The sequence below is a fragment of the Urtica dioica genome, chromosome 3 (assembly GCF_054948205.1).
Source record: "Urtica dioica subsp. dioica isolate 48M chromosome 3, U.dioica_male_clone48M_v1_H2, whole genome shotgun sequence".
In the NCBI taxonomy this organism is placed as follows: domain Eukaryota; kingdom Viridiplantae; phylum Streptophyta; class Magnoliopsida; order Rosales; family Urticaceae; genus Urtica; species Urtica dioica.
In genome coordinates, this window is record NC_142758.1 from 37,117,547 (window position 1) to 37,131,229 (window position 13,683).

The 13,683-nt window shown below is 36.1% G+C and overlaps 1 protein-coding gene across 4 annotated transcripts; it reads right to left on the reverse strand.

Moving 5' to 3' along the window:
- Positions 1-1,763: 1,763 nt before the first annotated feature.
- On the reverse strand, positions 1,764-5,281 carry LOC149402689 (Phospholipid/glycerol acyltransferase family protein). Of its 4 annotated transcripts, XM_089610113.1 has the most exons (5): positions 4,278-5,281; positions 3,799-3,908; positions 3,378-3,496; positions 2,888-2,942; positions 1,764-2,793 (listed from the first exon to the last, which is right to left on the reverse strand). In XM_089610113.1, exons 1-2 carry the CDS (start codon positions 5,053-5,055, stop codon positions 3,883-3,885), a joined length of 804 nt encoding a protein of 267 aa, XP_089466239.1. In that variant the 5' UTR covers positions 5,056-5,281; the 3' UTR covers positions 1,764-2,793; positions 2,888-2,942; positions 3,378-3,496; positions 3,799-3,882. The 4 variants fall into 4 exon arrangements, with proteins under 4 accessions (XP_089466239.1, XP_089466238.1, XP_089466237.1 ...); XM_089610112.1 differs by having other exon boundaries at positions 1,764-2,942; XM_089610111.1 differs by having other exon boundaries at positions 1,764-2,950.
- Positions 5,282-13,683: the final 8,402 nt, after the last annotated feature.

Consider the following 13,683-nt stretch of genomic DNA (forward strand, 5'->3'; position numbering starts at 1 on the left):
AAATATTCGTAAGACAGGAATCTTCCTGGAGCATATAAGATTAGAAAATAAAGTCAGAATTCTGATCGCAAGAAAATGTTCTAAGAAACACATCTTCACCCCGAAGGACATGGATAAAAATTACTTCGATTCCAACAATACTTTTTTCAGTACAATTACGGGCAATTATTGTGTGCCGGATTTTTTAAGCCGAGCATATTTTCTTTTAGGCTATTTGAACACTTTCTCACTACATATGGCGACTTGGCGAGTGTAAAGTTTGCATAGGATGTTTGTATAAGAGTGAAAACGGGGACCATTTGTCATATAGCTAAAGTGAGTCCCGAGAGAGATTTCTTGTGGTAGGATCCAACGTCTGGCTTTCCGGGGGTTCCGGTCGGGTTTCCCCGAACCGGAGGAGACCGGGACGGGACATGCAAAACCGTTCTCGTGAACTGAACCCGGTCGAATCCCGATCGAACCGGACCAGAACTCTCGGGATCGGGTCCCGTTTTGTCTTTAAATATTTTGCTCCTCATTTCGCGAAACCCTACTGTCTCAAGGAAGAAATCAGCGAATCCCGTCCCGATCGAATTCAGTTTATTTGCTACTTCATTTGCTCAAATCCCGGCCAGATCCCGCGAATTCCGGTGTTTCTGGTGTGCGTCCCGCCGGATCTCTCTCAGCGGAAGCCATTTTTGTCCAGATCCCGGGGAACCCGAGAGGTATCATCTGAGTTTTTCATTTTTTAGGATTTTTTTCAATTTTTCTTATGAATTGATGATTATTGTGATGATATTGTTGAATTTTAATTAATTTCGAGATTATTTGATTATTGTCATGATGAAGTTGAATTAAAATGTTGATTACAATTAATTTGATGATTATGTTGATTTTTGTCATGTGAATTGATGATTATTGTGATGATATTGTTGAATTTTAATTAATTTCGAGATTATTTGATTATTGTCATGATGATGGTTTTGAAATGTTGAATTAATCTTCGTTAGATTATGAATTGATGATTATTGTCATGATTAAGTTGAATTACTTGAAATGTTGATTAAAATGAATTTGATAATTATTATGATGGTTATATTGAATTGAAATTAATTTGATGATGGTTATAATGAATTTGAAATTATTATGATTATGAAGTATGGAGTCCGACCCGGCATACAAGTATTGCGAGCCCGTCGAAGGACGGCCGAATGCAAGCAAATGCAAATTTTGCGGGTACATCATTGGCGGTGGTGGAATCACTCGTGTGAAAAATCACTTGACGAACATAGAGAAGACAAAAAGTGTGTAGATGTGCGACAAGGTTCCTCATGAAGTACAGGAGGAAATGCGGGAGTTACTCTACGTACGCTCTCAAAAGAAGAAGGAACGTGAGATTTTGTGTGAGTCGATGCGAGCTGACCTCCGAAAAAGTCTAGGGGACTCTGACGAAGAAATAGACGAAGGTACCGGTGGATCTTCGGGGTCCTCTGATCCAAGAAGATCGCACTCCAGGGTCAAGAGGTTGGCCAAAACCGTCGACCGATTCTTCATTCACAAGTGACGAGACACTCAAGACACTCCCGTATAATTAATTACTAACTAGTATGCTTTATATTTTATCGTACGTGTTGTAATCAAGGTTTGACTTTATGTTGAATTTTATCTTGGTTTGAACTTTGTGTTTTATATTTTATCGTACGTGTTGTAATCAAAGTAATTTAGTTTTGCAAAATATGAAAAATTTGAAAAAATATGTTTATTTTGGCAAAATATTTGTCTGAATACCCTTCGGGTTCCTACATTTTTTTTCCGGCGGTTTCCTCTACAGTAAACGATTTTCTACTAGTACCGGTTTCCTTTTTTTTGTCTGAATACTCATCGGTTTCCTCTCCGGTACGCGGTTTCCCCCCAAAATTTGGGTCCCGGTATGATAACGGTAAAGCGATCCTTGGTAGGATCTTGAAATTGCAATCAGAATACAGTGGAACTGTTTTCTACTGGACCAGTCCTCGATGTGTGAGTGGTATGATTAGGTAACCAATCTCTGAGTTCATTTAATATTATATCTATGTTTTCCTTGTAATCTCAGTTCCAGCGTTTCCGTGAATGTTGATGAGTACGGGAATGTTTGTTGTTCTTTGCATGGATTTCATTAGAGAAGGCGATTCCTTGGTCTTCCTCCTTTGCTCGACGGTCGTATCTATGTTCGGTGCTACCTAAATTGAATTCTCATACCAATAGAACAACACGTCGCGGGCAATAGTATCACAGTTTCGTGTTTCGAACACAGCCTCGGTGACACTGCTTCGTGCCGAACTGTTTTTTTTTTTTTTTTTTTTTTTTCATATCGGCCCACTGACTTACAAAACCAGCTCCAAAATAAAACAGAGAACTGAGACAAGCAGCGTGTACCCTAGATCCACTCGGGTGTACCCAAAACTACCCGAGTTTAGTTTGGCACGCATATTCAAAATCCATGGGACCTACTGCGGCCTTGGCACCGTTAGGATTCTATTCTGGCCTTAGGAGTTAGAGTACTTGTAATAATTAGTAGTTAATTACAGGGTGATTTTTGAATAATTTGCGATACATTAATCTATATACAGAAGATGGAATTAATCATTGGGAGAAGAAAAGTAGAATGGAAGGAAGCCAAGGTTTTATGGAGAATTCTGAGCGTGCCAGAATACCCGTTTATAATGTTGTAATTCCTATCATTTTATCGAAGAATATCAATGGGTTCTCACCAGATTCACATAACCAGCTTAAATACTGTGTATTTAGGCTAAAAGAGAATAAATACAAAGTCACCTGGGAATGAAATTCAAATCAAGTCAGTTTACTGGTTGTCTATCCGAGTGATGAAGTATCCATTGAAAAAGGCTTCGGCGCAGAGTTTCCATACCTTGAAATCGCTGCCTTCCGATGAACGGAATGGAATGTGGTAGTATGCTGGTTTTCTTTGTATCTTTGGGAAATTTAACATAAAAATTGACTGGATCAGACTTTTGCAGTTCAGCAAACTCAAATAACAACCATCAATTCAAGTCAAATTAAAAATATCAAATCATGAAACAAAAAAACATGATCAAGTATTGTAATAATTAGTAGCTAGTGAAAAGGTGATTCTAGGATAACTAGTGACACATTAATCTATAAATGGAAGATGAAATTCATCATTCGGAGAGGAAAAATAGATAGGAGGGAAGGAGGCAAGGTTTTGGGAGAATTCCAAGTGTGTCAGAATACCCGTTCATATGTTGTAATCCCTATCATTTTATCGAAAAATATCAAAGGTTCTCTTCATATTCACAGAACCACCAGCCTATACATAATTTCATGTTTAACCTGTTCACTTGTATTGCTATTATTTGAAAAAACATTGAATCGCGTACCGAAGAATTATGAAGCGACAAAAAGATTCCTCTTGTACCATTCTAGACCCAACGAACGTGCACTACACTCGTCTACCCTTGATACTTTCCATCGCACTCCTCCGTAGTAACATAAGACCCTGAAATTTTGAGTTTACATCAAACATCATAATTTTATTTATTCTTTTTCATCCTGAATGGACTATACATACAACGGTCATATAGTTGAAAACAAAATGAGATGTCCGACGAAAGAGCCGCCGATAAAGAGCAATATCTCAATTTTTTTTTTTTTTTTTGGTCTGGAGAAAGTTTTCTCGAGAAACCAACTAACTTAACATATAAACAGCTAAAATGCACCCAAGAAAGAAGAACCTTTTATAACGTTAAAAAGCTTAAGGAAACCAACTGCATAGAAGATGGAGTTAGAGAGTTGGATTACCATAATAAGCAGCTAAAAATGACTGTGATCTTTATTAGATCTGCTCAAGAAGCAAGTAAATGTGCTCTCCAATTACGGACTCGGCTAAGAGAGAATAAATACACGGTCACCTGCAATCAGAGCGGGAATGAAATGCAAATCAGGTCAGTTTCTTGGTTGACTATCTAAGCGTAGAAAGTACCCATTGAAAGGGTTCTTCTAGCGTCTCCATACCTTGAAATCGTGACCTCCAAAAACACAATGTATATTGATTTTCTTTATGATGAATGGAATGGTAACATATTGGTTTTCTTTGCATTTTTGTGGAATTCAAATAACAGAAAATATATCTCTAACTAAAAAAAAATTGACTGGATCACACTTTTGCAGTCCAGCAAACTCAAATAACAATCATCTACTCAAGTCAAATAAAATAAAATCAGAAAGATAAAAAAAAACATGATCAACTGTTGTATATCAGTATCAAAAGTTCTTCAAACCGATCCGTAAATCTTCCATAACACTCCGGATCCTGCTCGACATTGCGGAGTAGAGACATCTCTGAGCCGCCTCATCGAGCCCATCTGGAGTGGAAGGCCAACCGAGAAGCGGTAATCGAAAACCCCGAGCCTCCGAAACCGCAACCGCTTTCATAGCAGGAAGGTCAAACTCGATGGGAAACCCGACGAGGATCCGAATCTTCTTGTTGCACAGAGGAACGAAAGGCCTTCTTCCAAACATGAAATCCTCAGGCATTACGCAGTGAAACCCGTGGTGGACGATCGGAATAACAATTGGAGTGACCGGAGACCGAACGACTAGGCTGGCCGTGCCCCACTTGAGGCGGCGGATCGGAGCCACGTCGTCCTGCGACACATTGCCCTCCGGGAAAGTGTGGAGCCACTCTCCCCGGGCGAGCTTCTCTACGGCCGCGTCCATGTGGGGCTGGTAGATCCCGCCGCCACGTGTCACGGGGAGGCATTTCCCGGCCCTGAAGAACCGTCCGTAGAGGGGGTTTCGGAAGCAGATGTCCTCGGCGGCGAGGACCCACCTGGCTCTCTCGGCGTCGCAGATTGGGAAGGGTTTGAAGCCCCAGAGGAGAGGGTCGTCCATCGTCGACATGTGGTTGCTCACCGTCACTAGAGGGACTCCACGTGTCCTTCCGACGACCGCTCTGAGAAGCTCGCCGCCGTTGATAACCGTCGTGCGGTTCAGATACGATGTCCACAGCTTTGCTACCGCGCCGACTCCCAATATTATCCCCCGTCTCAGCCACATCTCTCCCCCTCCCCGATCCCCCCCTTTTTTTTTCTTCTCAATTCACTCGCATTTCTTCTCTTCTTCAATTTGCCAAAGAGTATCGCATTGTAAATATCTTAAAATTGAAGCAACTTTTTCACATTTAAGCCATCTCTTGTAAATTGGCTCAATAAAGCTAATGAGCTCTAAAAATAATCTATTGATCCAATAAAATTTTGTTGAGTTGTAATTCGATAATATTGATATGTTGGACCCCTTTAGCAAAGAAGGGTATTAGCACTGGCGGACTCAGGTAGAGGTATGATGCCTTGACCCCTCCTCCGACTAGAAGGTTAAGCCCAACCCTCCTCCGACTAGAAGGTTAAGCCCAAATAATCTTCAGTCAAATTTTTTAGGCAGTTTTCCAAAATTAAGAGTAAAAAAAATGCAAATGACTTTTTTGGACTTTCTTTTAAAATGGTCACAAATAGGACTTTTGACACTTTTTTTTCATTTATGTGATTACCATTATATCTTTATTTATTTATTTTTTGTAAATATCAATGTCTCATGGATCACACTCTCACATACTCCCCCACTCTCTCTCTCTCTCTCTCTCTCTCTCTCTCTCTCTCTCTTCTTTGTTCTTATATGTTATAATAAAGTACACATAAATAATTAATAAAATAGACACATTTTTTTTATGAAATTAGTTTGATTTAACTTCCATGAAAATAATAAAATACACACATAAATAATTAATAAATTAGACACATTTTTTATTTTTATGAAATTAGTTTGATTTAATTCAATGAAAATATTAAAGTACACACATAAATAATTAATAAATTAGACACATTTTTTTATTTTTATGAAATTAGTTTGATTTAAATTCCATGAAAATAATAATGTACACACATAAATAATTAATAAATTAGACACATTTTTATTTTTATTTTTATGAAATTAGTTTGATTTAATTCCATGAAAATAATAAAGTACACACATAAATATAATGTGGAAAATAAAATTATAAAAATATAATGTGTAAATAATGTGTCATGTATTGTGAAGTGTTGTTGACACACATTAATTTTTACAATTTCATCATTTCAAATGAGAAAAGAATGTTAATAGTCTAAACATATGAACATAGGTGAATGATGTTTACTTACCTAGAAGATTATGAGGAAATAATGTGTCTTGTATTGTGAAGTGTTGTTGACACACATTAATTTGTACAATTTCATCATTTCAAATGGAAAAAGAATGTCAAGTAGTCTAAACATATGAACATATGTTAATGAGGTTTAACGTCATGTCGTCCGACATGTTGTTTTCCCCTCTAACTTATCCTTAATGTGGAAATTGATTGATAACTCATGTATTAGCGTTGTTAGTCCTCCAAATCAACTCATTTAACAGTCTAGAAGCAAGTTTATGAGGACCAAACGAGATCAAAGGAACAAAAGAGAGCATGTTTCATGTAATTGACACGTATATCTGAGAATTTGTGACTTCTATGCCACAAAAAAATGGGGATTTCGTGACTTTCCTGTCATGAAAAATGGGGATTTCGTGACTTTCCTGTCACGAAAAATTGGGATTTCGTGACTATCATGTCACGAAAAATTGGGATTTCGTGACGTATCTATCACGAAACAAACTCTTCAAGTCACGAAACAATACGTTTTCATGACATTTCAGTCACGAAATTGGATACTTTGATGAAATTTAATGAGAAATCTCTCTTTTATTTCATTAAATACGTCTTAACGGACCAATGGTTGTTATAAATATAAAAATAAAAAATTGAAAAAATACATGGTAAGTCAAACTCTACTTACTTAGAAGATCATGATGAAAGAATGTGTCATGTATTGTGAAGTGTTGTTGGCATACATTGATTTGTACCATTTCATCATTTCAAACGAGATCAAAGGATCGAAAGAGAGCATGTTTCACGTAATTGGCTCGGATTTCGTGACTTCTCTTCCACGAAATTCTGAGAATTCGTGACGTATTTGTCACGAAAAATGGGAATTCGTTACCTTTATGCCACGAAAAATTAGAATTTCGTAACTTCTATGTCACGAAAAATGGGGATTTATTTTACACATGTCACCTCTTTGTCACGTAAATTAGAATTACCTTTATGTCACCTTTACACACATAAATAATTAATAAAATAGACACATTTTTTTATTTTTATGAAATTAGTTTTTAATAAATAATCACACGAAAACAATAAAATTTTGTGACTTTCCTGTCACTAAACAAATGGATTCGTGACTTTCATGTCACAAAAAATGGGGATTTCGTGACTTTTCTGTCACGAAAAATGGAGATTTCATGACTTTCCTATCACGAAACATTGAGCTTTCGTGACGTAGCTATCATGAAAAAAAAACTCTTCAAGTCACGAAACAGTACGTTGTCGTGACATTTCAGTAACGAAATTGGATACTTTTATGGAATTTAAAGAGAAATCTCTCTTTTATTTCATTAAATACGTCTTCGGGGACCAATGGTTCTTATAAATATAAAAATTAAAAAATTGAAAAAAATACATTGTAAGCCAAGCTCTATTTACTTATAAGATCTTGAGGAAAGAATGTATCTTGTACATTGTGAAGTGTTGTTGACATACATTAATTTGTACAATTTCATCATTTCAAATGGGAAAAGAATGTCAAGTAGTCTAAACATATGATCATAAGTTAATGAGGTTTAACGTCATGTCGTCCGACATGTCGTTTTGTCCTCTAACTTATCTTTAATGTGAGAATTTATTGATAATTCATGTATTAGCGTTGTTAATCCTCCAAATCAACTCATTTAATAGTGTTGAAGAAAGTTTATGAGGACCGAACGAGTTCAAAGGAGCAAAAGAGAGCATGTTTCACGTAATTGACTGGGAATTCGTGACGTCTTTGTCACGAAAAAAATGGAAATCCGTGACTTCTATGTCACGAAAAATTAGAATTTCGTGACTTCTATATCACAAAATATTGGGATGTCGTGACTTATTTGTCACGAAAAATGGGGATTTCGTGACCTTCCTTTCACGAAACATTGGGATTTCGTGACTTCTATGTCACGAAAAATTGGGATTTCGTGACTTCTATGTCACGAAAAATAGGGATTTCGTGACTTATTTGTCACGAAAATTGGGGATTTTGTGACTTTCTTGTTATGAAAAATGGAATACTTTGATGGAATTGAATGAGAAATCTCTTGTTTATTTTATTAAGTACGTCTTATGTGACCAATGGTTGTTATAAATATAAAAATAAAAATAATTGAAAAAATACATGGTAAGTCAAGCTCTGATGTGTCTTGTATTGTGAACTGTTGTTGACATACATCCATTTGTCCTATTTCATCATTTCAAATTAATGGGACAAAGTGTCAAGTAGTCTAAAACAAATGAACATATGTGAATGAGATTTAAAGACATATCGTCCGGCATGTCGTTTTCCCCTCTAACTTCTCCTTAATATGGGGATTTATTGATAACACATGTATTAGGACTGTTAGTGTTGTCAATGGTGCCCACAAGAAGAGTTGTAGTCTTTATTTTGTACATTTGATGTAATAAAGTCTCATGAAGACTCTTGCTTGTAATTGCCTATCTATTCATTAATAAAGTTGAAACGTTCATTCATTCTTTCTTTGTTTGAAGCTTTATGATAAAACCTTAGTCTTTTAGTCCATAAACAAACTTAACAACTTACGAAGAGACAAATGTAGATTTGCATGAACAAACTCTTCGTAGTTTGCTTAAAACGATATATTCGCAATCTTAGGGTCAAAGGACTATTGACCTCAGTATGATTGTTAGAAGAATCTATGATGTCTGGTTATGAGGCATTGAGAGTTGGGGACTCTATAATTCTTCTAGGTACCTTCCGAAGGTACTGAATTGACCAGTGCACTTCTAGAGACAAAATAAGAACAAACCATTTAACCTCTTATGTCTCGAAGTCACTATGTATGAATTGCATCATGCTTACCTTAATCCTGAAATGAGACATGTCATTTCACACCTTAGTATTCTCATTTGAGAAAGTCAAAGTTCGGACTCACTATGTGATTCCGAACAAGGCCTATTGGTGAAGTACTAAGTTGTGAGTCTGTCATGAGTAACTTTGTGAAGTTCTCATAGATATGGAATTCATGTACAAGATTGCTGAAATGCAATGTATGTCACCTCATGCTTTGTTCCTTGGAGTGTGAATAAATGAACTGGCCAGTGTCCAAATTGAGTCCTGACTCTTTTGGATGAAACAATGTGACTTGTTAGCTCCTCGTCAATACATTGTTTCTAACTTATTCACAAGCGACAAAGGAGTTGAGGAAATAACAGCTAGAAGGGTAAAATGGTAATTTAGTAAATCCCGACTAGCTGATGACATTCATGAAGGGTAAACATAGATAATATTCAGTGGATCCGCTCATTATAATTAGGTGAATTCTTGAGTAGAAAATAAATTCATTTGAACCGAGAGATTTTCAGTGTCAGCTCTTTAGTGGAGTCAGTTGGCATTAAGCTAAACTTGGAAAAGGTTTGTGAACTTTTGAGTCCAAGTGTTTAGCTCAAGCTTTGTTCATTTGGGTCCATGAGGTCACTGTCACGAATCACATCGATAGGAATAGTTAAACTGGAAGCTAAGTCAAAACAAGAACGAAAATAGTCAAAAGGGTATTTTTGTCTTTTGAGACATATGATGAAATGAATGTCAATAAATTTTTTGACAAGTTCATTTGATGACTTAATGTCACTCGGCCATAACTTGATTATTGGGCCTTGTGAATTAATTTCATTTCATAAGAATTTTATTGAAAATTCTTAATGGGCTTTTCTCATGTTGTCATGAACAAATGAAGAAGCTTCTAGAAGCTCCTTCTAGATGAGAATAGGCGCCCATAATACCCAAGGAAAGAGAGTTTATTTTGTGCATAAATGTATTTAGATACTTGCCAAAAGAAGAAGAGGAAACAAATTTCCTCCAAGAGGAAAGTGGGAATCGGCCAAGTGAGAGACAAGGCAAGGCCTTGAACAAAATAGGAAAGAAATCAAGGCTTCTAGAAGCCTTGTGTTGGCCGAGTGTCTCAAAGGGAAAAAGAGGAAATTGCTCATGAATATGTGATATTCTATAGAAGAGGAAACTACCTTATTGAAGGTGAGACCTCTCCTATAAATAGGAGCCTCATTTCCTCACATTTCATTCATCCAAGTTTAAGAGATTTGAGAGACTCTCTCTCTAGAACTTTGGCCAAAAATCCTCTCTCTCTCTCTCTAGTTTATTTTCGATTTTTTCTTGTCTTGGCACCTAGGTCCTCACTCGACCTAGTGTTTAGCTCTGCGACTTCGAGACTCGTTCTTAAGTCGTAGCGTTTAAAAGTGCCCACTCACTGATTCCTTCTTTTCGAGTGATTTTGTGATAGAAACTTTCGTGGTTGCTCGAGGTGCCGAGGAAAGAAAGAGAGACGTGCTGCGAGGGGAGACGAGCGTTGCGAACTTTCCAAAAGCTTCTTCAAAGTTCAAGCTTCAAGAAAGGTTAGTAAACTCTTAGCTCATATTGATTTTTAATTACATGTACTTGCTTCTTTGTCTAGGTTAGTAAAAACTGTTTTTACTTGAAAAGAAATTTTTTAAAATTCCGCCGCTTCCCGAAGCGTTTAATCTTTTTCTTAAACCCTAGATCAATTCCAACAGTTAGTCCTCCCAAATCCACTCATTTAACAATTTAGAAGCACGTTTATGAGGACCAAACGAGATCAAAGGATCGAAAGAGAGCATGCTTCACGTAATTGGCTCGGATTTCGTGATTTCTATATCACGAAATTATGAGATTTCGTGACGTATTTGTCATGAAAAAATTGGAATTCGTGACTTATATGTCACGAAATATTGAATTTAGTGACTTCTATGTCACGAAACAAATGGAGATTAGTTTTATGAAAGACACATTTTTTTTTTTTATCATTTCAAATGGGAAAACAATGTCAAATAATCTAAACATATGAACGTAGGTTAATGAGGTTTAACATCATGCCGTCCGGCATGTCGTTTTCCCCTCTAACGTATCCTTAATGTGGGAATTTATTGATAACTCATGTATTAGCGTTGTTAGTCCTCCAAATCAACTCATTTAACAGTCTAGAAGCAAGTTTATGAGGACCAAACGAGATCAAGGGAGCGAAAGAGAGCATGTTTCACATAATTGGCTCGGACTTTGTCAGGAAATTCCGAAAATTCGTGACGTCTTTGCCACGAAAAAAATGAGAATTCGTGACTTCTATGTCACGAAAAATTGGAATTTCGTGACTATGTCACGAAAAATTGGGATTTCATGACTTATTTGTCTCGAAAAATTGGGATTTCATGACTTATTTGTCACGAAAAATTGGGATTTCGTGACTTATCTGTCATGAAAAATTGGAATTTCCATGAAAATAATAAAGTACACACATAAATAATTAATAAAATAGACACATTTTTTATTTTTATGAAAATAGTATGATTTAATTTCAATGAAAATATTAAAGTACACACATAAATAATAAATAAAATCGACACATTTTTTTTTATATTTTTATGAAATTAGTTTGATTTAATTTTCATAAAAATAATAAAGTACACACATAATACTAAATAAAATAGACGCAGATAAATCACGAAACAATAAAATTTCGTGACTTTCCTGTCACGAAATAATCAATCGATATAAAGTGAAATCACGAATATAAAGCCAATTTTGATATGATTTTTCAAGGTTACATATCTACTCTCATATCTGGCATTACATTTTTAATCATAGAAAAATATGTAATCCAAAAGCTCGAAACTTTCACAACTCATAAGTAAATGCAAATGCAATCAATCAAATTTAAAATCACTTATACACATTTACAAACACAGACAGTATTTATATATATATATAGAGATAGAGAGAGTAAGATTACGATTTACGGATAAGCGACGAAAGAGAGACTCTTAGAGTCCCATCGGAACGGAACGACGCCGAATTGAACCACGGCGAACTTCTCAGCCGAATCCTTCACCTTGAGGTACCTCACGTCGGACCGGTCGAACTCGAAGCACTCCAACCACGACGCGCTCATGATTCCGGTCATCTCGATGTCGATCGCCACGAAATCTGCCGTCCGTACAAGGCGGCGAAGCTCCACCAACGCCGCCGAGAATTTCGATTTCGCCACCTGCTTCGCCGGAAAAGCCGCCGCTGCCGCCTCGGAAGAAGAAGAAGAAACTGCGCTCGTGATTCCGGTCATCTCGATGTCGATCGCCACGAAATCTGCCGTCCGTACAAGGCGGCGAAGCTCCACCAACGCCGCCGAGAAGTTTGATTTCGTCACCTGCTTCGACGGAAAAGCCGCCGCCGCCGCCTCGGAAGAAGAAGAAGAAACTGCGCTCGTGATTTCGGTCATCTCGATGTCGATCGCCACGAAATATTTCGTCCGTACAAGGCGGCGAAGCTCCACCAACGCCGCCGAGAAGTTCGATTTCGTCACCTGCTTCGCCAGAAAAGCCGCCGTCGCCGCCTCGGAAGAAGAAGAAGAAACTGCCGATGAGCTGAATGATTCGGCGGCGCGTGAAATGAGAGAGAGGGTTTGGGATGACATTGAGGTTTTAGGGGTTTAATGATTTGAGGGTTTGTACAACAAATGTCCCCTCAATTTATGTTTTATCACTACAATGTATTAATTTGATATAAATTGTTTCAAGGAAAAAAATATATTAAATGAAATATAAGGAATTGTAATTAAAAAGTAAAAGTAAAGGTAAAATTGTAATTACATAATTTATTTTAAATTCATAAGTCCTATTTGTGACATTTTGAAAAAAAAAGTCCAAAAAAGTCAAAACCCTTTTTTTTACTCCTATTTAGAGCAATTTTTCAATTTTTTATTTTATAGCTAAATTTTTGTTGGTCCCCCCCTTAGAAAAGAATTCTGGGTCCACCAATGGGTATTAGTTTGCTATTAAGAAATATTTTTACTTAATTAGATGTAGCTTGAGAATCATAAATTTCAAGAGATGTCAAAATGATATTGACTTCACTATTAAAGATGCTCTAATAATTTTTTTTAATAACATGTTATTTTATAATAAAAAAATTAGAAACTGTATTATATTTTTATACAAATATTCTTATATCTTACTTTGAAACCATAAACTATTTTATGATTGGAAAAATACCATATGTCTTTTATGTGTTTAGTCAAAATGTTGTATTTATTATCATAATTTCTAAAAATATCATAAGCGTCTCTTTACATTCTTATAAATATCAATTATATAATTTAAAATGTGTTTACATATCAAAACTCTTCATTTCAATAAGATTTTGCTGATTTTTTTTAACTGAAAACTGAACTGTCCATTTTATCTTGAATGAATATCCTATTTTTATACCTCGATTTTTTTTTTATAATAAAAAGTTAAGTATAAAAAGAAAAAAAAAATCTTGTTTGCCTCGTGTCCTTAGTCTTTCATTTTTTTATTCGTTAATTTTTTTTTTTTTTTTTTATAATTTCGTTCATATCTTACGTTTGGCAATTCCTTCATCTTCCATGAGCTTGCACGTTGATCGACGACTATAATAGCAGAGACAACAATGTTTTCTATTCTCTCTTGTA

What these genes read in the sequence shown, in the direction of transcription:
- LOC149402689 (XM_089610113.1), bottom strand. Translation starts at nt 5,055, where the DNA reads ATGTGGCTGAGACGGGGGATAATATTGGGAGTCGGCGCGGTAGCAAAG. An exon ending in TATGGAAGATTTACGGATCG is followed by an intron (nt 3,909 to 4,277) that starts GTTTGAAGAACT and finishes CTCTGATTGCAG; the next exon opens with GTGACCGTGTATTTATTCTC.